Genomic DNA, 24,875 nt, shown 5'->3' on the forward strand with positions numbered 1-24,875 from the left:
CCCATTATATTTTATGAATATGTAAACCAATTAAAAGTGTTGAGAAGCACCTGAGGGCTGTCATTTTTTATATTTTACTTTATTTACCTCAGGAATGTTATCTGCAGCTGCACTTGGGAAAGAAAGCGCACGAGATGAGACCACTACAAAGACCATTGATTAAGAATAGCCTACATTTATACATAGTTAACCAAATCAAAATGTATTTTCATATTGAATGACAGGTGCAGCTTCAAATCTGTTCATAGTCAATACCGGTAACTTATAAGTAAACTAATAAAACTAATGGACGATGTTTTGATTATATTTTTTAGATACATACTGTGTGTTTTGTAAATGTATATGCTTATTATATGGTTTTCAATTTGAAACTAAAGTAAATTACAATATTAAATTATGTTATATCATAATCTGCACCTGTCGTTGCCTTTCTTTGATGACGTCGCAGGGCATTCCAAATGAGTGATTATTGTCAGCGAAGTCCACTTCAACTGATATACCGTGCTCAGGGAGTAGGGAGCAGTGAACAGTGCGTAGGGACCCTGTCGAATGGAATGCACCCCAAGTCTGATAAGGCAGCGAGGCAGCGAGGCAACGAGGGAGCTGCCTAGGTTTTCAGACGCAGCCTTTGTCTCCCTCATCTACCACACCTGATTCAACTCATTACCTTGTTTGTAGAGACTGCATGACCTGAAATGGGTGTGTCCAATAAGGCAGTCATACAAAATATGCAAGGATGACAGGTTTGAGAAGCCCTGGGCTAGCCACTTACAAATAAACGTGCTCAGGGTACCATATTGGAGACCAACCTCCACCCCCCACCCAATTCCCATAGAGTATTTCCATAGAGTTTGTGTGAATTCAAATCGAAATTTAAAAGATGTAAATTATTTATTTTAAAAATCACCTTTAAAAACATATTGTCTTCAGTAGTAAATCTTATTTATATAAAATTCTTCACTAAATCAGGTGAAATTTATCCCATGAATTGAACATCTGTTCCAATCAACAAGTAGTCCTGTGCAAAAAAAATAGAAAATAAAACAGTAAATTATTACAATATACTAATTATTATACTTATTATTATTAATGTTAATGTTATTATTATTATTATTACAACACCAGATGGGCAGTATGCAAAATAGTATCACACTAATGCAAACCTTCAAAACCTGGAGTTGACTGTTTTCAAGCTGCATCTTTCCAATGGCAGGAAGTGGGTAACCTTCCTGTAAACGAGCTGAGAGGGAAGTCCATGATTAAATAACATCTCTATGGCTTTTCACACTACACTTAACCCTGGGTTGTTGTCGTTCTAAACCCCGCTTTTAACTCTGGGTAAAGGAACATTTCACAATTATAATTTAGAGGTGAGGTTAGCATTGCTTTTTACCTAGGGGTGATGAAATTAATCGTTTCTTCGATGCATCACGATGCAGACGAGGACGATTTGGTATCGGTTCAGTAATAGACCATAACCGATTAAAATGTACTGATTCTTTTCTGACGTCATTTGTTGCGTACCTGCTTTGTCGTGGTAGCATACAATGGCAGAGGGAGACGAGACGCGAGTGTGAGTAATTAAAATGCTCCAACTACTTTAAAAGCCGACATCTGGGCACATTTCGGCTTTTATGAACAACCTGGTAAGCACGACCTGGAGAACACACACGCTGTGTGTAAATATCTGTGAGTATTTATCAAACGATTTAATTTACACTTGGGCACATAAATGTATCTCCGCAAAACGGATATAAATCGGATCTACAATTCCTGCACTATATGCAGATTTATTGGAGTTCACGTCACCGAAAACAACAGATATGAGCTGCATTTTATTAATCATCAGCTAATTTTCAAAATCAAAGACTGCATTAGGAGAGCGCGTGGCAACAGCACTGGTAAGATGAATATGATTGTAGATTGAGCATCTACAACTTTACTTACGGTAGTTACTCAGCTGCTTGTCTGCGGCGATGCGTGCTTCAGTAGCGCTGTCATATCTGGCTATAACATGTCATATAGCCCATAACACGCTCACACTTGTTTGTTTTTTTTGCATTGTTGCGTGGAGTAAAATTTACTGTAGCAACTCGGCTACATATAATAATACATTTAAACTAGCTCAATAGGGAATTATGGGCATTAATATTTAGTTATCTATGATTAATCATAAAGGGTTATGATCAAATCATAAATCGCTAAATTACCCAAAAGGGAAATACCCAGCCTAAGTATTTGTACAATATACATACACAGTTAACCACAATGGATTGCAGTTAACTACGAATATATATGCCAAATCAAGAGGCTACAGAATAACTTTTAAAGAATTAACTCAAATCCAACTGATCTGTTCGCCTAACAAACCAACAGTACAATCTTTATCAACTCTCACAAAGTTTTATTCTTTCTTATCAAATCTTAAGAAAGATTATCCTTCTGCCACGAAGAATAACTTTCTGAACTAGATATTAATGCAGGTTTGTAGCAAGATCTAAACATTAAAGTGACTTATGTTTTGTGAGCGGCAACAATGACAATCAAACGTGGATACAATGGTTTTAATAATTGATACTACGATTACATATGACTAATAAAGAATACATGTATATACAGGATAACGAAAAGTAATGAAAGAGAATGAAGAGAAATAGAGAAAGGATAGAGGAATGGCATTCACAAACAAGTAACCACAGAGAGCCAGGAATGAATATCAACTTAAACCTTAGGACCCTAAGGCTATTTTGTGGCCCTGAAGAAGTTTTGACAAGCTCTGACATTTGTGTTTTTTTCAGTTGCTTTAAAGCATATTAATGGCTAAAATCTAAGTACACTGTATTCAGCACAAACAGGGCTACAATAATATGTGAGCAACATGTACATAAAAGTTTGTAGTTTTGAGAAAATAATGTTTATGCGCAGTTTTTGAAAAAAACTGAAATGTTAAGTCTCTGAAATAAGGCCATCTAATACACTTTAAACATTTGTTCACAAGGCTTTTCAGAACGGGATGTTTCTTCAAAACAATGTGAAAGCCATTTTGATCACTCATTCATACAAAACCATATAGTCATTTAACTTTTGTAAGACACTTATTGTCAGAATGGCTGTATGGGGTGTGGATCAACATGAATAATGCAGTGATTCACACCTGAGGCGTCAACGACCCCTCCCCTGGGAATATCAGTGAGGAATGTGCCAGAGGGAACTATAATGAATGTGAGGAGACTTAATGAATGAATGTATTGTTTGTAGCTTATTCACAAAATAACATTTAATTTAAAAGAAGTAATCTGACAATACATTTTCTTTACATAAAGACTTTAGACCTACACGTACCGTTCAAAAGGTTTAGTTCTTTTTTTTATTTAAATTTTTTTTTTTTTAAATAAGTCTCTTCTGCTAACCAAGGCTGGATACAACCCCAAATATAAACCCCAAATCAGAAAAAGTTGGGACAGTATGGAAAACGCAAATAAAAAAAAGAAGTGATTTCTAAATTTACTTTGACTTGTATTTCATTGCAGACAATTTGAACACAAAATATTTCACGTTTTGTCTGGTCAACTTCATGTCATTTGTAAATATGCATCCTTTCCTGTCATTCAGACCTGCAACACATTTCAAAAAAGTTGGGACAGGAGCAATTTAGAGCTAGTAATGAGGTAAAATGGTTAAATAATGATGTGAATACGTGAGAAAATTATTGAAATGTTTAAAAACAATGTTCCTCAAAGAAAGATAGGAAGCGATTTGGATATTTCACATTCAACAGTGCATAACATAAATAAAAGATTCAAGGAATCTGGAGGAATTTCAGTGCGTAAAGGACAAGGGCGCAAGCCTAAGCTGAACAACCGTAATCTCCGATCCCTCAGGCAGCACTGCATCAAGAATCGTCATTTATCTATAAGCGATATCACCACATGGGCTCAGGACTACTTTGGCAAACCTTTGTCAAGTACCAGAATACGTAGTTACATACACAAATGCCAGTTAAAACTGTACTGTGCCAAAAGGAAGCCCTATGTTAACAGTGTCCAGAAGCGCCGTCGACTTCTCTGGGCTCGGAGGCATCTGGGATGGACCATCACACAGTGGAAACGTGTACTGTGGTCAGATGAATCAGTATTTCAGGTATTTTTTGGGAGGAATGGACGCCGTGTGCTCTGGACCAAAGAAGAAAAGGATCATCCAGACTGTTACCAGCAACAAGTCCAAAAGCCAGGGTCTGTAATGGTATGGGGTTGTGTCAGTGCCCTTGGCAAAGGTAACTTGCACTTCTGTGAAGGCACCATTATTGCTGAAAAGTACATAGAGATTTTGGAGCATAATATGCTGCCTTCAAGAAGACATCTTTTCCAGGGACGTCCATGCATATTTCAACAAGACAATGCAAAACCATATTCTGCACACATTACAAAGTCCTGGCTGTGGAGGAAGAGGGTACGGGTACTTGACTGGCCTGCCTGCAGTCCTGACCTGTCTCCAATAGAGAATGTGTGGCGCATTTTGAAGCGCAAAATGCGACAACAAAGACCCCTGTTGCCCACCTTAAGACTTGTTTGCAGGAAGAATGGGACAAAATTACACCTGAAACACTTCATCACTTGGTGTCTTCAGTCCCTAAACGTCTTTTAAGTGTTGTGAAAAGGAATGGCAACATTACAAAGTGGTAAATGCTTTACTGTCCCAACTTTTTTTGAAATGTGTTGCAGGTCTGAATGACAGGAAAGGATGCATATTTACAAATTACATGAAGTTGACCAGAGAATACATGAAAGATTTTTTGTTCATATTGTCTGCAATGAAATACAAGTCAAAGTAAATTTAGAAATCACTTTTTTTTCCATACTGTCCCAACTTTTTCTGATTTGGGGTTGTAGTAAAAACAGTAATATTGTGAAATATTTTTACAATTTAAAATAAATGTGTTTTATGTGAATATATTGTAAAGTGTATTTTATTCCTGTGATAAAAGCTGAATTTATCATCATTACTCCAGTCTTCAGTGTCACATGAACCTTCACAAATCATTCTCATATGATGATTTGATATATATATATGCTCAACAACAATTCTTATCATTATGATTGTTGAAAACAGTTGTGTATTTTTTTCAGGATTCTTTGATAAATCAAAGATTTAACCCAGAGGGAAGTTCAAAAGAATAACATTTATCTGAAATAAAAAAGATTTTGTAACATTATAAATGTCTTTACTGTTTTTTTAATTAATATAAAGGCGTCTTTGTGAATTTCTTAAAAAAAAAAAAAAAAAACTCTTACTCAGCCCAAACTTTTGAATGGTAGTGTATAATGTTACAATAGATTTCTATTTCAGATAAATGCTGTTGTTTTAAACTTTCCATTCATCAAAGAATCCTGAAAAAAATGTACACAACTGATTTCAACATTCATAATAATCAGAAATGTTTCTTGAGCAGCAAATCAGCATATTACAGTAATTTCTGAAGGATCATGTGAAACTGAAGACCAGAATAAATTACATTTTAAAAATATATCCAAATAGAAAACAATTATTTTAATATTACTGTTAATATTACGGTTTTTGCTGTATTTTTGATCAAATAAATGCAGCCTTGTTAAGCAGAAGACTTTTTTTTTTTTTTTTTAAACATTAGAAAATCTAAAACTTTTGAACGATAGTGTAACCTAAACCATGAAAACAACACAGAGCTGTGGTAAAAAATAGTTCAAAAGAGACATTCAGGGCAAAAAGGCAAACAGGGACATTGCAAGATGAACGAAAACTAATTAGTCTCTCTATTTGAGCATGCTTGTCGCGCGTCTACATTTAAAATAACGAACTTGAGCGTGCAAAAGAAGCAACATATGTGAACAGCTTAGTCAGTGGTTACATCAGCGTAGCAGTCAATAAACGGAACAGTCATGTACGGGACATTTAGGCCCAATAAACGGGACCTCCCGGCTAATACGGGACAGTTGGCAACCCTACTTTTATATCATGCGGTGTTTAATATTATAGAGCATAAAAATATCCCCATGCTGTACGTGCATCTTTATTTAGCATTGAAAGGTTGCCTAGCTATTTCATATTTCAACATGTTTCCGTTGATTTCACAATTTTTAGTCTGGCAATAGTTCAACTAATAACCTATTTGAAGTTTATGCATCAATAACGCTAATATACTGTAAGTGAGAAGAAATGTTTTAGGCCTACCTTGAAAATTCTCATGTTAAAATCAGGGTAAATCCAAGGTAAACTCACAGCGCGTCTTCCAAACTCGATGAAAAGCATAAGAATGATGAAGAGTCTTTGTTTTGAGGTGATGGGGGGCTTTACAGGTTTGCGTTCCTTCCTCGTGGATGATTTGCATACGAATCACTTTGCGCGCGCGTGGGTGTGGTCACATTAAACATTGGTTAGGGAAAAGAGCAAGGAACATTTAGATACCAAACAAGCTTCGGTTTGGCGGCATAAAAGCAGTATACAGTCTTTACAAATTATTACAAGCATTTAAGATGACTTTAACATCACACACACACATACTTTGTAGGATATAGTGTAGAGAACATGCTTATACAAAGGAATCATCATATTGTAACGAAGCCATAGCTGGAGTCGGATCAGAATCCATGTTGCAGAGGTAATTTATTGGGAAGGAACAAACAAATGATCAAACAGTGCAAGACGACAGGCAAAAGGTGTAGTCAAAGTCCAGGCAGGGTTCAGCAACAATACTGGGCAGGCAGACAGCAAATGAATTCCAAACGATAGGCAGAGAGAAGATCCGGTAAACAGGCAAGAGGGTCAGAACATTAACAAAGACAATAGCAATAGTAAACGCTTGGTAAGGCAGAAAACTGGCAATACTTCGCAATGTGTTCATAGAGGCACATGGCTTATAAAGCTACAAACAGGAAGTGAGACTACAAACAGGAAGTGTCACTAGAACTCAGGTGATGGCTCCCTCTGGTGGAGGGATGAACTGTTCCTGGGCTGAAGTGTTACAGATTTCCCCCCTCTAGGAACACCTCCAGGTGTTCTTTTCCTGGGCCGTCCCCTAGGTCTGGGTGCCGGTCAGTCTGGGTGATTACGATGGAAGTCACTGACGAGTGAGGGATCCAGAATGTCTGAGGCTATTACCCAGGATCTCTCCTCAGGACCATATCCCTCCCAGTCCACAAGGTAATGTAACCGATTAGCCCTCCTTCTGGAATCTAGGATCTCCCGGACGAGATAGGCAGCGGATCCCTCGATCTTCAATGGTGGGGGTGGTGTAGATTCAGTAGTCATAGTTTCAGAAGGTGCAGGTTTCAGGAGGGACACATGGAAGGAAGGGGAGATGCGATAATCAGCAGGAAGCTCTAGTCTATAGGTAACGGGGTTGATTTGTCTTAGTATCTTAAAGGGACCCACATACCTTGGACTGAGCTTCCTGCTAGGTAGCCGCAGACGTAGATCCCTCGTGGAAAGCCATACCATCTGGCCAGGCTGGTAATCGGGGTGGGGACGCCTCCTACGGTCGGCCGTAATTTTCTGTCTCCTGGTAGCTTGTTGAAGCCGGACATGTGCGCTGTCCCACACCCTCTCACTCCTTCTAATCCAGTCATCCACCAGAACCATCTCTGATGGTTCTCCCTACCAAGGGAACAGTGGCGGTTGATAACCCAGAACACACTGAAACGGGGTTAGTCCTGTGGATGAATGTGTGAGGGAGTTTTGGGCATACTCAACCCATGGCAGGAAAGTGCGCCACTGATGCTGTTCACGACTACAGTAGGAGCGCAAGTAGCGTCCAATCTCCTGGTTCACTCTTTCCACTTGACCATTGGCCTGAGGGTGATAGCCAGAGGTTAAACTGACATTGATATTTAAATGACGATGAAAGGCCTTCCATACCCGTGAGGTGAACTGTGGTCCCCGGTCAGTGACAATGTCATCAGGGAGTCCATACACCCTGAAAACCTGGTTGAACATAGCCTCTGCCGTCTCCATGGCTGTGGGTAGACCTTTCCTGGGGATCAAACGACATGACTTAGAAAAACGATCAACTATGACACAGATGGTAGTGAAACCATTGGAATTGGGGAGATCAGTGATGAAGTCTATTGCCAAGTTGGACCATGGTCGTTGAGGGATGGGCAGAGGTTCCAACAGCCCTGCAGGGAGTTGCCGCGGAGTTCTAACTTGTGCACAGACATGGCAGGCATTGACATTTTCAGTCACATCATGGTGAAGAGTGGGCAACCAGAAAGAGTTACGTACCAGCGTTGTAGTTATTTGAATTCCTGGGTAACCAGAACCTAGAGAAGTGTGCACCCACTGCAAGACCCTCTGTCTAAGATTTTGGGGTACATACTGCCTATTGGAGGGACATTCTGATGGTGATGGTTCATCTTGTTGTCCACGATGGATCTCTTCCATAAGGTCCCAACGAATGGGTGCAAGGATGACAGACTGTGGCAGAATGGACTCGGGGTGAGTTGTTGAACGTGCTGTGTCATGTCTTCGAGAAAGGGCATCTGCTTTGCTATTCTTGCTGCCTGGCCGATAAGTAACTGTGAAATTGAATCTGATAAAGAAAAGCTCCCACCTGGCCTGTCGTGGATTCATTCTCTTGGCATTCTTGATATATTCCAAGTTCTTGTGGTCTGTGATGACTTGAAATGGGTACCTGGATCCCTCCAACCAGTGTCTCCACACCTCTAGAGCAGACTTGATGGACAGCAATTCCTTGTTTCCCACATCGTAATTAATTTCTGCAGGGGTGAGCTTTCTAGAGAAAAAGGCACATGGGTGGAGTTTACCTGGAGAACCATGACGCTGGGAAAGTACAGCTCCGATGCCGATGTCAGAAGCATCCACTTCTACTATGAATGGGAGGCCTGGATCTGGAAGTTTTAAGATGGGAGCAGTGGTGAAGCAGGACTTGAGTCTGTTAAAAGCATTCTGTGCATTCTCTGGCCATGTCAACTTCTTAGGTCTTCCCCTGAGTAATGTAGTGAGAGGGGCTGCAACAGTGCTGTAGTTCCTTATAAATCGTCTATAAAAGTTTGCAAACCCAAGAAATCTTTGTAGCTCCTTGATGGTTGTGGGAGCTGGCCACTCAGTGACCGCCTTGATCTTGGACTCATCCATCTCTACTCCCTTGGGGCTGATGTTATAGCCTAAGAAGGTTATGGTGGTGGTATGAAACTCACACTTTTCCGCCTTCACATATAGTTGATGGTGGAGGAGACGTTTGAGCACTGTCTTGACTTGTTGAATGTGTTCATCCCTGGTCTTCGAGTAAATAAGGATATCATCAATGTAGACGATCACACAGCTGTTGAGAAGGTCTCTGAAAATTTCATTGACAAGTGACTGAAAAACTGAATTTGGTAGCAGGTTTATGGCACAGTCCCACGGGCGGTGGGGTGGTAATTGGGTGGAATTTGGGGTGGAATTTGGTAGCAGGTCTATGGCACAATCCCACGGTCGGTGGGGTGGTAATTGGGTGGCCTTTTCTTTACTAAATACCTCGATGAGTTCAGAATACTCCCTGGGGATGCGAGTATGAATGTTAGTCTGGGGGCTCTCCACACTTGTGGTCAGGCATGGTACTACGGACCTGGTGGATAGACAATGCTCTTGACAGAATTGTGACCACCGTAGCAATTCCCCTTCTTTCCACGAGATCAGTGGGTCATGGAGTACCAACCATGGGTAACCTAGTATAATGGGGTGACGAGGAGACATGATGACAGAGTATTATGGTTTCAACATGGAAAAGTCCAACTTGGATCTGGATAGGGATTGTTTTATGGGTAATCTGCCCGGTGCCTGTGGGTGCATTATCTACTGCTGTGATACGGATGGGTTGATTACATGGTATTGTAGGGATATTAAATCTGGTGACTGTCTGATGATGAATGAGGTTCAATGCCGCTCCTGAATCACTAGCGCTGGAACACATGATTGGTTATCTTTAGTAAAAATTGTCACTGGAAGAGCAACATTTTTACTGGAAACTGAATCAAAAGTGATGCTCACCCCTTGAGAGGATCCAGCTGGGACTCTGGCCCTACTTGGGCATGCGTTACAAAGATGTCCGGGTTGGCCACAATAGAAACATAATCCCTCATCTTGTCTGCGTTGGCGTTCCTCCTCAGGCACCCTTGCACGTCCGATTTGCATGGGTTCTACCGGTACAGCTAATGAAGTAACAGGAGATGAGGCAGTAGTAGAGAAATGCCTGAATGCACTGGGCCGAGGCCGATTGCGCATGAGATTGTCTATTTTTATGGTCAGTGTAATGTACTCAGACAAAGTTAACGAGTCATCCTTGCATGCCAGCTCAGCTTGTAGTGTGGAATTTAAACCTTCACGGAAAACTGACTTGAGAGCAACATCATTCCACCCGCTTTGTGCGGCTAAGGTGCGAAATTGTACTGCATAGTCAGCTGCACATAATTTCCCCTGCCGTAAATGTAACAACTGCACAGAAATGTCTCTACCCCCTGCAGGGTATTCAAAAACTTCCCTAATCTGTTGGGAGAAATACGTGAAGGACTTGCGCATTTGTTCATCATTATCCCAAACTGCTGTGGCCCACTCCAACGCCTTGCCAGTCAGTAAACTCATCATGAAGGCACATTTAGCTGTTTCTTGGTTAAAGGAGTCGGATTGGTGACTGAAATATATGGAACACTGCCTCAGAAACCCTTTGCATTTGTCTGCAGATCCATCAAACTTTTCTGGCAGTGCCAGTCTTACCGTGTCAGGGCGTGGGGAAGGCATGGACTGGATATAACGTGTCAGATGTTCATTAGTGGCTTGAAGATTCACATGTTGTTCTTGTAAATCATGCAGTACATCACCTTGATAAGCAATCCTGGCTCTGAGCTGGGTAACCTCTGCTGGATTCAGGTCAGGCGAAGTATTCTGTAACGAAGCCATAGCTGGAGTCGGATCAGAATCCATGTTGCAGAGGTAATTTATTAGGAAGGAACAAACAAATGATCAAACAGTGCAAGACGACAGGCAAGAGGCGTAGTCAAAGTCCAGGCAAGGTTCAGCAACAATACTGGGCAGGCAGACAGCAAACGAATTCCAAATGATAGGCAGAGATCCGGTAAACAGGCAAGAGGGTCAGAACATTAACAAAGACAATAGCAATAGTAAACGCTTGGCAAGGCAGAAAACTGGCAATACTTCACAATGTGTTCTTCTTCTTCTTTCGTTTATTGGCGGACTGGTGAACTGAGCACATACCGCCACCTACTGTTCCATAAAAAAAAATAAAATAAAAAAAAACAGAATTCCGGTATAAGCTGACGCTGCGTCTCCAGCTCCTCCAGCCCATACACAGAACCCTGCTAAATCAAACTACCCTTAAATACATTTTAAATCCTATAAACTATTCCTGTACTATATATATATTACATTAAAACCCTATACCCTAAACTATCTCTATTAACCTCTACTCCTAATATATACCCCAAATCTAAATCCTTTTGTCCATTATTACTAAGATACTCCATTAATTCTGTTCTCTCCTGAATATATTTCCTACAATGACGTTACATGTTCTACTGTTTCTTTTTCCTTACAAAATTCACATAAACCACTCTCGTGCACTCCTACTAAAGCTAATGTTGCATTTAATCCTGAATGACCAAGCCTTAATCTTGTTAACATTACCTCTTCCTTCCTATTTCTTCCCCTTATTCTCTTATTAGACTCTACATATTTCCTAATTTTATACAAATGTCTGCCCTTCATGTCCTTATCCCAGATTTCCTGTCATTTTCCTTTAATATTTTTTTTGATAATCGATTTAACTTCTCCTTTACCTAGAGGTACCCTCACATCAATTGAATCTCTTTCCAACGCCTTTTTTGCTAGCTCATCAGCAACTTCATTTCCGTTATCTCCTTTATGTGCTGGAACCCAACAAAATCCAACTATCCCTCCTTTCCTTCTCACTTGGAATAAAAGCATATAAATCTCATTAATTAAATCTACTCTAACTGACTCCTGTGAATCTAATGAATTTAACGCGGATGCTGAATCAGAACATATCACTACTCTATCAGGCCTTATTTCGTCCACCCATGATAAACCTATGATGATAGCACTCATCTCTGCAGAGTATACTGATAGATTATCAGTTAGCCTTTTTGATATTTTTACATTAAACACCGGTATATAAATTCCTATTCCTGTAATTCCTGAGTTAGGATCCTTTGACCCATCAGTAAAAATGTGGAGACTTTCATAATGTTTCCGATGTAGATGCTTTCTAACATTAACTGCTACCACCACTGCTTCCTCCCAATCTCTTACTTCTTCTAATATTTCCAAATCTATTACAACATCTGGAAAAATCCAAGAAGGTATCTTAACCATTACAGGTGACATATTACTTTCAATCTCTACAATCTGGAATTTATCTGCAACATAATTTATTTCCCAACCAAATCCTTTTCCTTTATTATTAACATATTCCCAACAATTACTTAATACATCTTTAACAATATGATTTCCCACAAAACTCTTAATGTACTTCCAATAAATTAAAGATAATTTAATTCTTCTCAATTCTAATGGTATTTCATTTGCTTCAACCAACAGGGCATTAATAGGAGTTGACTTCACAGCTTCTAAACATATTCTGAGCGCTCTATACTGTATCTTGTCCAGCCGATTTAAAAGCGTCCTTGATGCCGCACCATAAATCATACAACCATAATCCAGCACTGATCTAATTAAAGCTTGATATAATGACAACAATGCTACTCGTTCTGCTCCCCACTCTTTGCTAGCTATAGCCCTCATTGCCCTCATTAATGTCTTTCTACATTTATTCTCAATTTAATCTATATGCTTTTTCCAGTTATATCTACTATCAAACCACACTCCTAGATATTTAAATGTATTAACCTGCACTAACACTTTATCATATAACTTCAATTCATATTTTCCTTGGATTTTCCTTTTCATACCTAGTATAAAATACCTAGTATAAAACATACAACATGATTAACTTACTGACATTTTAAATCTCCATTTTATTGACCATTCCTCAACCTTTTAAATAGATTTCTGCATACTGGATACCACTTGCGAGATATTTCTTCCCCTCTTCCATATTGCACCATCATCTGCATATAACGCACATCCTATATCCATCCCTACATTATCAAAAATATAATTAATCATAACATTAAATAGCAAAGGGCTAATTACACTGCCTTGAGGTATACCATTTTCTGCATGAAATACATCTGATCGACTTGCTCCCACTTGAACTCTAAATGTTCTCTCAAATAAAAATTGCAATAACCAATTATATACTTTCCCAGTTACTCCCATTTTAGCCGCTTTGATTAACAAACCTTCTCTCCATACTGTATCATAAGCTTTTTCTATATCAAAATATACTACCGCCATAACTTCTTTCATACTCATGGTTTTCTCTATCTCATTACTTATTTTAATTAAGGCATCCATTGTAGATCTTCCCCTCCTGAAACCACATTGATATACACTATATTTCCCTTTCTGTTCTAAATCATATGACATACGTTTAACTATCATCTTTTCCATCAACTTACATAAATTTGACGTCAATGAAATTGGACGGTAACTTCCAGGTGAACTTGGGTCTTTCCCTGGTTTCAAGATTGGCATTACTATTGCCTGCTTCCATGACCTTGGAATTATCCCTTCATTCCATATCTTATTATACAACTTAATAATTACATTTAAAACTTCCTCTGATACATGTTTAAACATCGCATAACTTAGATTGTCCTGACCAGGTGCAGTATTAGCACAACTTTGTAAAGATCTCTGATTGTCTTTGATTGTAAACTCCATATCTAGAAAGCTGTCACTATCATTTTTCTTCTCCATAATACCCTGATTTCTTTCCATCATAATTCTTCTACTTTCTTCATATTTCTCATCTAGCTCCAAGTTATGACATTTTTCTAATTTTTTCCCCAAGAAATTTGCTTTGTCTAGATCCAATATTGCAGTTTCATTATTTTCTATTAGAACTGGAATTTGAAAACTCTTTTTACCCTTTCCGCTCATATTTCTTATCATATTCCATATTTTATCCAATGATGTATCCTTTCCTATAGTTGAACAAAAATTCCTCCATCCTTCTTTCTTAGCTGCCTTTATAACTCTCCTTGCATTTGCTCTAGCTCTCTTATATTCCAAAAGATTATTCATTGTCATATTTTTCCTTAATTGTTTGAGTAAGATATTCCTCTTCTTTATTACTTCACTGCACTCTTCTGTCCACCATGGTATATTCCTTATTGTCTTCCCCCCTCTCCTTCTAGGTATATTTAATGTTGCTGCTTCTAGAATCAATCCTGATAAAGAATTACAAAATGATTCTACTGACTCTTCATTCACAACCTTTATATTCATTTCACAATAATTATTAAATGCTTCCCAATCTGCCTTTTCATACAACCATTTCCCTTGCAAATTATATTCTATTCTCAATCTATTAATATTAATATTACACAATATAGGAAAATGATCGCTTCCAATAGTAGTATCCTTAATCACACCCCAGTCACATCTTTCTGCCATCACACTTGAGATCATAGTTAGATCTATACTTGATAACTTATTCTTATTTATATTATACCTAGTTCCTTCTCCATTATTTAAACAGACCAACGACCTGTCCTCCATAAACTGCTCCACCGTTTCCCCATTAGAATCTATTTCTTCACTACCCCATAACCAATTATAAGCATTAAAATCTCCACACCACATCTCCCTTTTCCCAATATTTCCACCAACTTTATTAAGTGCCTCTAATTAAATTTTGTTGCATGGATTATAGAAATTAAAGATCTCAATTGATCCTCCTTGATAATATACTTCTATACCTATACATTCTAACTCATTAACATCATTAATAACTCTATATGGCAACCCTTCTTGAATAAATGTTGCTACCCCTCCACCTTGTGCCTCCTTCCTATCCTTCCGAACGGAATTATACCCATATAACTTAAACTGCAAATGTGTTTTAAGCCATGTTTCTTGCACACATATCACACTTGGTCTATAATTTAACTCAATAATAAACTTCTTAAATTCTTGCCCATTTGCTGTAATACACTTATTACACTTATTACCATCAGGCTAATTAGACAACTGAGAGGCCTCCTGACCTGCTGACCGAGAAAGGATTTCATGAATCCTTTGAAATGTTATTCCTGATATTCCCAAGAATTCTGATGCTGCCTCCAAAACGTCTCGGTTACGTATGGTAACCCACGTTCCCTGAAGGAGGGAACGGAGACGTACGTCGGACGTACCGACGAATTGGGATCACTTCAGGGAGCCCCTATCAGCTTCGAGATATAGAGAACAGGCCTGTTTTTTGACGTACGCAACGGTCGCAGTGTTGTCCGTACGGACCAGAACGTGCTTGCCTCTGAGCGGAACTTTGAAGCGGCTGAGTGCAAGACGAACTGCTAACAACTCGAGGCAATTGATATGCCATTGCAGTTGAGGCCCCGTCCACAGACCCGAAACTACAAGCCCGTTGTATGTGGCACCCCAACCCGTGGATGAGGCATCCGTGGAGACAACGGAGTGCCTGGACACTTGTTCTAGGGGAACTCCCGCCCGTAGAAACAAAGGGTCCGACCATGGGCCGAAGGTTTGGCGGCACCTCGGAGTCACTTGGACACGGAGGGAACCGCTGTGCCACGCCCATCTCGGGACTCAATCGTGGAGCCAGCGTTGAAGCGGTCTCATATGAAGCAATCCGAGCGCGTATACTGCGGCTGCGGATGCCAAATGCCCCAGGAGCCTCTGAAAATGTTTCAGTGGTACCGCTGTCCTGCCTTTGAACGAATTCAAGCAGTTCAACACTGACTGGACGCGCTCCTCTGTGAGGCGCGCTGTCATGGCGACCGAGTCTATCTCCATACCGAGAAAAGAGATCCTGGGACAGAGTTTGCTCTTCTCCCAGTTGACCCGAAGTCCCAACTGGCTGAGATGACTGAGCACCTTGTCCCTGTGTTCGCACAACTGCTCTCACGACAGGGCAAGGATCAGCCAGTCGTCGAGGTAGTTGAGAATGCGAACACCATGCTCTCTCATGGGGGCAATGGCCACCTCCGCAACCTTCGTAAAGACACGGGCGACAGGGACAGGCCGAAGGGCAAGACGCGGTACTGACATGCCCGTCCCTCGAACGCGAAGCGCAGAAAGGGCCGGTCGAGGGGAATCGAGAATGAAAGTACGCGTCCTTCAGGTCGATCGCTGCAAACCAATCTTGGGGACGGATGCACCTGAAGATGCGCTTCTGCATTAGCATTCTGAACGGCAGCCTGTGAAGGGACCGGTTCAGGAATCGCAGGTCCAAGACCGGCCATAACCCGCCGCCTTTCTTGGGTACAATGAATTACGGGCTGTAGAACCCGGACCACATATCGGCTGGAGGGACCGGCTCCATCGCGTCCTTCGCCAGTAGGACTGCGATCTCCGCCCGGAGCACGGGGGCGTTCTCCTTCGCTACTGGGAAGTCAACGCCCCCAAACTTAGGGGGACGCCGGGCGAACTGAATCGCATAGCCGAGTCTGATGGTACGGCCCCGAGACGGGCTGGGAAGCTCTAGCCAGGCTTCCAGACACCGAGCAAGGGGATTAACCACAGACGTACCCGCAGCGGGGCAGCGACGCGGAATGCAGGGATCCGACTGGAAGCGGCCCGAAGTGGGATCTGAGTGTGCTGTGCAACACTTACCTGCGTCCGCGGAGGGGGCGTGCGAGTGTGGGGAGGCCGCTTGAGTGCGTTCCCACAGCTGGCGCCCCCTGCTGGCGAAGGGAGAGGCGTGTGAGGGTGGCGAGGCATGGGAGCGTCGACCACCGCCAAGCGCGCTCCCAAATGAAGGAGGGGCTGAGCGTGGCAAGGCTTTGTAGCGTTGCACACGGTCTGCCTCACCTCCTTCCTCAGCGGGGAACAAGCGTGGCGAGGCATAACGTTGCGCACTGTTGTCCACGCACCGCTGAGAAGAGGGGAATGAGAGTGGCAAGGCTTTGTAGCGTCACACACTGCCATTCTCGCCCTCTTGTGGGGAGGGGAATGAAAGCGGCGAGGCTTTGTAGCATCACACGCTGCCATTCCTGAACTCCCGAGACAGGGAGTATTGGAACTGCTCTTTTTTTTTATTTGGGTACCACTGGCTGTTTTTAACATCAGTGGTGGAACAGAATTACTAATGGTTTTCCACCCGGCCCTCCTCCGGGGAAGAACAGTTCGAGACCAAATCCGGGTCAATGGTGTTTCTGGACCAGGGTGGACATCGTCTAGCCAAGGGCCAGTGCTGTGCGCAGCTCAACATCGGCTCAGAACTACCCTCGTGCACTAAGCAGGGCGGAGGTGGCCTGCCAGTGGCACTGCCACCCCACCGATGAGGGTAGTGAGAGAGAGGAAAACTTTATACAGATTATGGCCCTATTGGTGTTCCATATTTTGGCACCAATAGTTCCACAATGCCAAAGCCTTCCAATGCACATCCGAGAAAAGGCATGGGGCAGGCAAGGCGATTTACGCGTTGAACTATGCCTCAGCCATCCGGGAAAGCATGGCTGTCAAGTATGAATCTGATTCAGCACGAGCCACTATTACGGTGGGAATCTCAGCATCATCTTAATTTTCAACACATAACAGCCCTCTCTCAGATGCAGCGATTGACATCTGTCCTCTGCTAGAGCCCCAAATGAAATGCTAGGTCCCCTTTTAAGGACCAGCAATCCCATCTGTAAGCTACCAGCAGACACGTGAGACAGTGGGCGTGGCCGTGAGACGGCAAACGGCGCGCTGAACACTCAAGCCCTCATGAAAAAGGCAAGACGAACAGCGCGCCGACGTGGACCACCCACGAACACAGTCTCAATATGCTTGTGATGCGATAGAGGAGTGAGGGGCCCACAGAGATGTACGCGGCGGGGAAGCCTCACTGTAATCCTCAGGTCACCCAGGCTTATCAGCCAAAATAGTCCCCCCTCTGGTGCACCAGAAAAGAGACTAGATCGGGGTATAAGCGAAGGGACTCAACCCCGTTTGAGGCATCATAGTCTCGACCGCGCATCGGAGGTGCCGAGTGGCGCGCGCTGAGTTGCCGTGGCAACCCGCGCTGTCACCCGGCAGCCAGATGGCACACGGCGCGCTGAAAACTCAAACCCTCACGCGGAAGGTGAGATGACCAGCGCGTCGTCGTGATCCCGTTCCCCTGAGAGAACATGGATCACCCACGAACACAGTCTCAACATGTTTATGCGAGAGGGATCGTGGCCGTCAGGACAGGAAACAACCGCATCCAGAAACGCACGAGTGGAATGACGTCTTGAAAAAGACGCAGTGTCACACCCATGTTGCTCTTTTGTGAGGAAACGCTCTTTAACCAGTGCTGAAGCACCCAGGGGAAGACCGCGGCAACACACAGGTGGTAAGTGCAGTCCTGTGTTTGCGCTCACTGAAACAAACGCCCTCACCAAACCGACAGTTGCTGTGAGAACAGCAGTTTGTTATGCTGATGCAGCGGTGAACATGCGGTCGCGCTGATTGTGCCTTTTCGCCAACACAGAGCGTCCTTCTCGTTCTCTGGAGCATCTCTCTTGCAGATAGGCTCTCTTTTAGAAAAGCAGTCTTGCTTCATCAACGCCGTTTGGCTCCGAAGTGAATGACAGCGTGCATTCGCTCTCGCTTCCTGTTTATACCCGCGGCGCGGGGCGGAGCGCGAGATGCAAATCTTGCACGCCAATGGCCCATTGGCCTGTTCTCTATATCTCGAAGCTGATAGGGGCTCCCTGAAGTGATCCCAATTCGTTGGTACGTCTGACGTACGTCGAACGTGACCGACTGAATGGGAACTACTTTCATCTTATCTGATCTGCTCGACAACATGGCGGTAACATTGATAACCTTGATAATAAAAGCCAGAAAATTCTCATTTGACATTATTAATGAGTCTTCCCTTATCGGGCATTGATGACTGCCATTACTTCTCTCTTCTTTTCCACCATTCTTATCCACATGATCTGAATTCTGTATACTTGACAATTCACTGTCTTCTTGATTGTTTCTGACCCTCATTTCTTTCTGCTTGGTATTTCTGTGTCTGCATGTTTTTAAAGCTTCTGCATAGCTTACTTTGTTTCCTGTTTTATACTTTTGAACTTCTCTTGCTTCCATCTGCACTTTACATCCCCCATATGCTGCACTATGAGGACCTCCACAATTACAACATTTAATCACTGCATTTTCTGGGCATTTATTATACTCATGCTCATCTCCACACCTTGCACATCTCATTTTACCTCGACATACTGCAGCTACATGACCTATACGTTGACATTTGAAACATCTTAGCGGTTTTGGAATAAATTCCCTTACTGTATAACTTAGATATCCCAACTGGACTTTTTCTGGCATTCTTCCTTCAAATGTCAGTAAAATAGACAAACTTTCTTGTCTCTGTCCCTCTTTATTTTGGAATAGTCTTCTTGCATTTATCACATTTCCCCCTCTCACGTTTTCTTTAATTTCTTCCATAGTAATGTCCAACGGAATTCCTACTATGACACCTTTTACATTACTATTACTACCTATCTCTCGGGCTGATATCTTCTCCCCGTTTAGATCTTTAAGTTTTAACAACCTATTTCGTTGGCCAACATCTTTGACAATGATCAGAACTCTTCCCTGCCCTAAACATTGAGCCATATCTACAACACCAACTTCTTTGTTTATTGCCTTAGATAACCCAATAGGATGCATGTGCTTTCCTGATGATTTCTCAAAGGTCATCATTACTTTATACACATCTCTATTTGTTTCTTCATTTGACAAATTACCATCTCCACTACTAATCTGTGATACCTTTTTCTTTTTCTTCTTCTTTTTACTCACAGCTTGCACTGCTAATGCCATATCTTCGCTATCTTCGATTTCTTTTGCAGATCCTGAGTTTTTCCGCTTTGGAATGTTTTCCCTTTGAAATGTATCCCATGACAACATACTTCCATCCATATCTAACCCGTCTGAGTCTTCTTCCATTTTACTTCCTTCTTACTATCTTTCAAATTTTCCGCCAAAACACACAACACGTTTGCTCGTCACCAGCCTGCCTACCGTCACCTGTCGGAAACCCTGTCGGTGTCTTCCTTCGCAATGTGTTCATAGAGGCACATGGCTTATAAAGCTATAAACAGGAAGTGAGACTACAAACAGGAAGTGTCACTAGAACTCAGGTGATGGCTCCCTCTGGTGGAGGGATGAACTGTTCCTGTGTTACACATATATTATATGTGATAGTTTAATTAAAGGCTAAATAAATAAAAGGTTTGTGTATGTGTGTATTGGGATGAGTTTCAGGCCACTCTCTGTCTAAGTGGGGGGGGGGGGGTCTGATTGAAGTTCTAACAGGACCCTAACGGTGTTGTCTGCTATACTTCGGCCAGGTCACAAAGGAGACAATGAGACAGTTAACCATTGGAGCAAGGACCTTAATTTTTATGCAGAGCTATGAAAGATAAGAGCATGGAAACGACTCCTCTTTGATCCTGTCCAAGGAGACCCCAGATGCTACAGTCCCCCTTTTCATCTGACGAAGTCCGTGTGACATTTTCAGATTACAGTCCTCGTTTTGGTCGGATGGCAGATGGATCATGATGGTCGAGTGGCAGGTGGTTTCTCATGGTCGAGTGGCAGGTGGTTTCTAATTGTTCTCAGCCTTTGGTTCCTTAGGCTGAGAGTCCATCTCGATTAGGTTTGGCATGGTCTCTGTCTTGGTACCTCTTTTCCATGAGTTTCGTTTGAAACCTAGGGGGAGAGCAACCGTGTTCTTGGTCATGGACTCTCACATCTCGTGGACCCTCTTGAACAGGATGAAGGCCAGGCCCAGTGTCAGGGTGTAGCCTACTGCCGTAGAGAGGCAAAGAGCTGTGTCGGCGGCGGTCCAAGCTTAGACAACAGGGGAGTTGGTCAGGATGGGCAGCCGGGACAGTGTTTGGAGGGCAATGTCGATGGGAGTAATGTCAATGAGCTGGGACCCCCTTTCCTCAATCTTCAGTTCCAGTTCTGGATCTAGAGTGAAGTTGTGATTCTTGAAGAAGGATGGGATTTTCAGCTCTGACCAGTACTCTTCACTAGGGAGGTGGTACAATGCCAGATCATCGAGGTGGAGGATGGCACCTTTTGGTACTTGAATCCACATACTCTGGTTGGGCAGGCTGATGCAGGTGGCAGTGTCATGCTGATCGTAAGTCAGGGTGGCCGTACGAGTGGGAGTGTTGACGAGTCACCACTCACCCACGATCTCAGCTCGAGTTTCAATGACTTGGGTGCGAGACGTGGCCTCGGCAGGGCAACGGGTGTTGATTCTCATAGGCTGCAACCCGCAGATTCCTTCAGTGTTGTCTCTGAGGAATGACTTGCTAGGGCAGAGGTAATGAATGTCCTTGGTCAAAGTACACATACGCAGGTTTGGGGCCAGGTACAGCTGTGTGTTGCTGTCGTGATAGGCCACTACATCGGGGGTGTGTATCTTGATATGGGTGTTACCTTGCCAAAACCCGACATTGACCATGTCCTTGAGTCTGTAGATGTTGTTTGATTCGACGATGGGTAGATTCAGGAGAAAGGCCACCTCATTTTGCTCAGGGTCGACGTGCAAGGGGATGGCACTACCCAGAGAATAGGGTATGTGCTTGAAGAGGATCAGCTGGGCTGGTAGTGGCGGAGGCCAGCACTGTTTGTACAAGGCTCAAGGGTACCAGGTACGGTGGAATCCTGCCCATGGCTAAACTGTCAATGGAGGAGCTCACCTCCCGCAGCATGTCTGTCATAGAGATGGCTGACACGAAACTGATGTTTCGGTGCTTTGTCGAGATCCCGAAGCGCAGATGTTTCGAAACACTGCTCCGAACTGTGATTCAAAACACCCATGTCACGTGACGATGGCTAAATGAGGCTTCAAGTGTTTCATCAGGTGGCGCCTGTCGAAACTGCGTTTGATTGAAAGCGGGAACAAATCACACAGTCACACATCTGTATGAACCTAATTCCCCACAGTTTAAAAGTGAAGTTAATCCATCTTCACCTCGTGAGTTTTTGTGAGAGGAGAGAGATTTTGTGATAGCAGTGATTTTGTGATAGCAGTGATTTTCCCTCATCTGTATGAACTTGCTAAAAAAATATTTGTGCATGCCAGCAACAAGTGTCCCTTGTGAGAGGATTTTTTTCAAAGGCTGGAAAAATTATTTGTAAAAAAAGAAGTCGGCTAAGTCCTTCAACTGTAGAGCAAATAATATTTTTGATAAAAAATGGTATGTAACAAATGTGACACATTGTGGCTTTATTTATTTTATTAATGTTCCTTTTTCATGTAAAAAAAAAAACTATAGTTATTCACAATGAGGAGGCTACAGGTTACAAAACCAAGATCATGTAGTTGTCAGACAGATGTTAATGGATCATTGGATCATTGTCAAGGTTATTTCAGATCAACACATGCAAGTGACCACTAGGTGTCACCGTAGAGACGGGTGTCAGATCGATTTGAAGCTTCGAAACAATATGGCACATTTGCTTCAACTGTTTCAGTGCTTCACGAAGCCTCGCCATCTCTAGTCTGTCATCAGGGCTGTGACCAGCTGAGTTTGGGCAAAATAATTTTGGGAAACTGAAAACAGTTGCCTCATTGAGTTCACAGTTTGGTTCAGCAGGACACTATGAGTATTGAGAACCACCACAGTGCCTTTCATTGATTTGCCGATGGTCTGCAGGGTTGCACTCTGTGTTGCGACCTGTTCTCTCAGCTGTGGGATCTCAGTCTCGATTTCGGCTACATGCCGCCTTACAGTGGCTAGGCTCACTGCGTTGACGCTAGACATGCCAATGTTGAACAGTGTTCCGACGGAAGCGGCGGCTCAGAGCAAAGCTCACAGGAACCGTTTGGTGCGGCGGTTGTGTCCACTTAGCTCTGCTTGCGTGACTGTCATCTTTCCCAGTTGGGTGAGCATGTGCTTGACGTCGGCTTCTGCGTGAGCGAGGGCATCGTCTGTCCACCGCAGACCTGCCCAGTTGTACTGTGTAATGGTGCGGGGATAGTGTGCTTGGTAGACGTTGCAAGGGTCCAGTTGAACATACAGTTTCTGGGTGTGGGTCCTGGAGTTGGTGATCAGAAGTCCGGGTTGTCCCCTAAGTACAATGCCTGATGCCGGACCCGGTGACAGGATATCTGGTTGTAGTCATCCTCTGGTGAACTGGAGGCACAGGACAGTGAGCCACAGCAGCATCCTGGTACAGGAAAGAGAGAGTGAAAGAGAAATGGGGAGAGAGGGCGTTCAGCAAGGAAAATCCTTGGTTGGTCAGGACAGTTTTCGTGCGGTAAGGACTGCAACAGAGTTTAGCTTGCATTGGCCCCTCCCTGTCTTTCTCTGCCAGTAGCCACATGTCTTTTGACTTGATGGCAGTGGACCCATTTGAAAATTGTCTCTTCCTGTCCCCGGCTTAGTTTGATTCGGTACGCAACCGGGGAGAGTTTGTCCACAATCTCATAAGGACCTGTCCAGTGAGGCAGAAATTTATTTGACAGCCGATGGGCGGCTGTCCGGGGCAGCTGGACGAAGCTATAATACCAGACCCTGTCGCCTACATCTAGTTCCTGGTGTGACGCTTTCCGGTCATAATATGCTTTCCGGCCTTCGGCACTCTTTTGAAGCTGTTGTTGGGCGAAAGTAAAGGTTGTTCTCAGGTGCCGGTGTTGTTCGTCAAGGTACTGGTGAGTGGTGTAGGCTGTGAAAAGGCTGGAGTCTCCTGTTTGATACAGAAGGTATTTGGCCTCCCAGTTATTAGGTCAAAGGGAGACACATGAGTTGATTCATGTGGGGTGGCTCTGATGGCCATGAGCACCAATGGAAGTTTCACATCCCAATCTTTCTGGTTGGCAGACACATACTTTCTCAGCATGCTGACCACAGTCCGATTCGTTCGTTCCACCTGGCCGGACGAGATTGGGTGGTGGCTGATGTGTAGTTGAGCTTGTACTCCCAGGAGTTTCCAAACCTGCTGCATGATCTCAGCTGTAAAGTGAGTGGCTCTGTCCGAGTTCACTTTAAGTGGCAGTCCGAACCTGGAGAAGATGTGGTTCATCAAGAGGTGTGCCGTGGTCTGGGCAGTGTTGTTGGGTGCTGGAAGACACTCTACCCACTGGTGAACTGGCACACAACCGTGAGGAAGTATCAGTTGCCCCTCGTTGATCTGGGCAGGGGTCCTACCCAGTCTATTTGGAGGTCTGACCATGGAATTTGACTCCTCTGCGTTGCATGTGGGGCTCTATGGTTTGAGTTTGCTGGTTGGAATTGGCAGCAAACCAGGCACTCTCTGACATATTCTGCCACGTCTTGCTGCATGCCAGGCCAGTATGCCACTTGTTTCAGTGTCTCGTAAGTGGCTCTGGTACTGTGGTGTCCAGCACATGGTGCATCGTGGGCATACATTAGCATGACCCCCCTTTGACAATGTGACACCACAAGCCTTAGCGCTGTGAGGTCATCAGGGGCATACCACAGAATGTTGTCTTTCACACGCAGCATGTGTTTGACGTCATGCAGTTGTCTGAGGCCTAAAGCAGCAGTGAATTCAGACGCTGTGACAGGGTGGTTAGAGGGGTCTGAGAGGTGGTTTAGCATAGCTTGTATGGCAGTGTCAGAGGCTTGCATGTCAGCTATGTCGTTGTTGGAAATTTGTGGAGCCAGCGTAAGCGGCTGTGATGTTGGGACCGTCGCAGGAATTGTTTGCTTGCTGCGGGTTATCACGGCAACGTTAATGGTGGGTGGGTGGGTTGG

The 24,875-nt window shown here is 43.3% G+C and overlaps 1 protein-coding gene across 1 annotated transcript in view; it reads right to left on the reverse strand.

Annotated features, from left to right (window-relative positions):
* Window positions 1–875: 875 nt before the first annotated feature.
* The window catches only part of LOC307142845 (bactericidal permeability-increasing protein-like), a 282,251-nt gene continuing 258,251 nt past the window's right edge, over window positions 876–24,875 (reverse strand). The window contains exons 15-16 of the mRNA XM_079843979.1: window positions 1,164–1,240; window positions 876–1,018 (exon numbers count right to left, since the gene is read on the reverse strand). Of these exons, the coding sequence (XP_079700105.1) occupies window positions 977–1,018; window positions 1,164–1,240 (119 nt within the window). The 3' untranslated portion in view covers window positions 876–976. The remainder of the gene's footprint in view (window positions 1,019–1,163; window positions 1,241–24,875) is intronic.

This window comes from Gobio gobio (assembly GCF_949357685.1).
Source record: "Gobio gobio genome assembly, chromosome: 19".
Taxonomy (NCBI): domain Eukaryota; kingdom Metazoa; phylum Chordata; class Actinopteri; order Cypriniformes; family Gobionidae; genus Gobio; species Gobio gobio.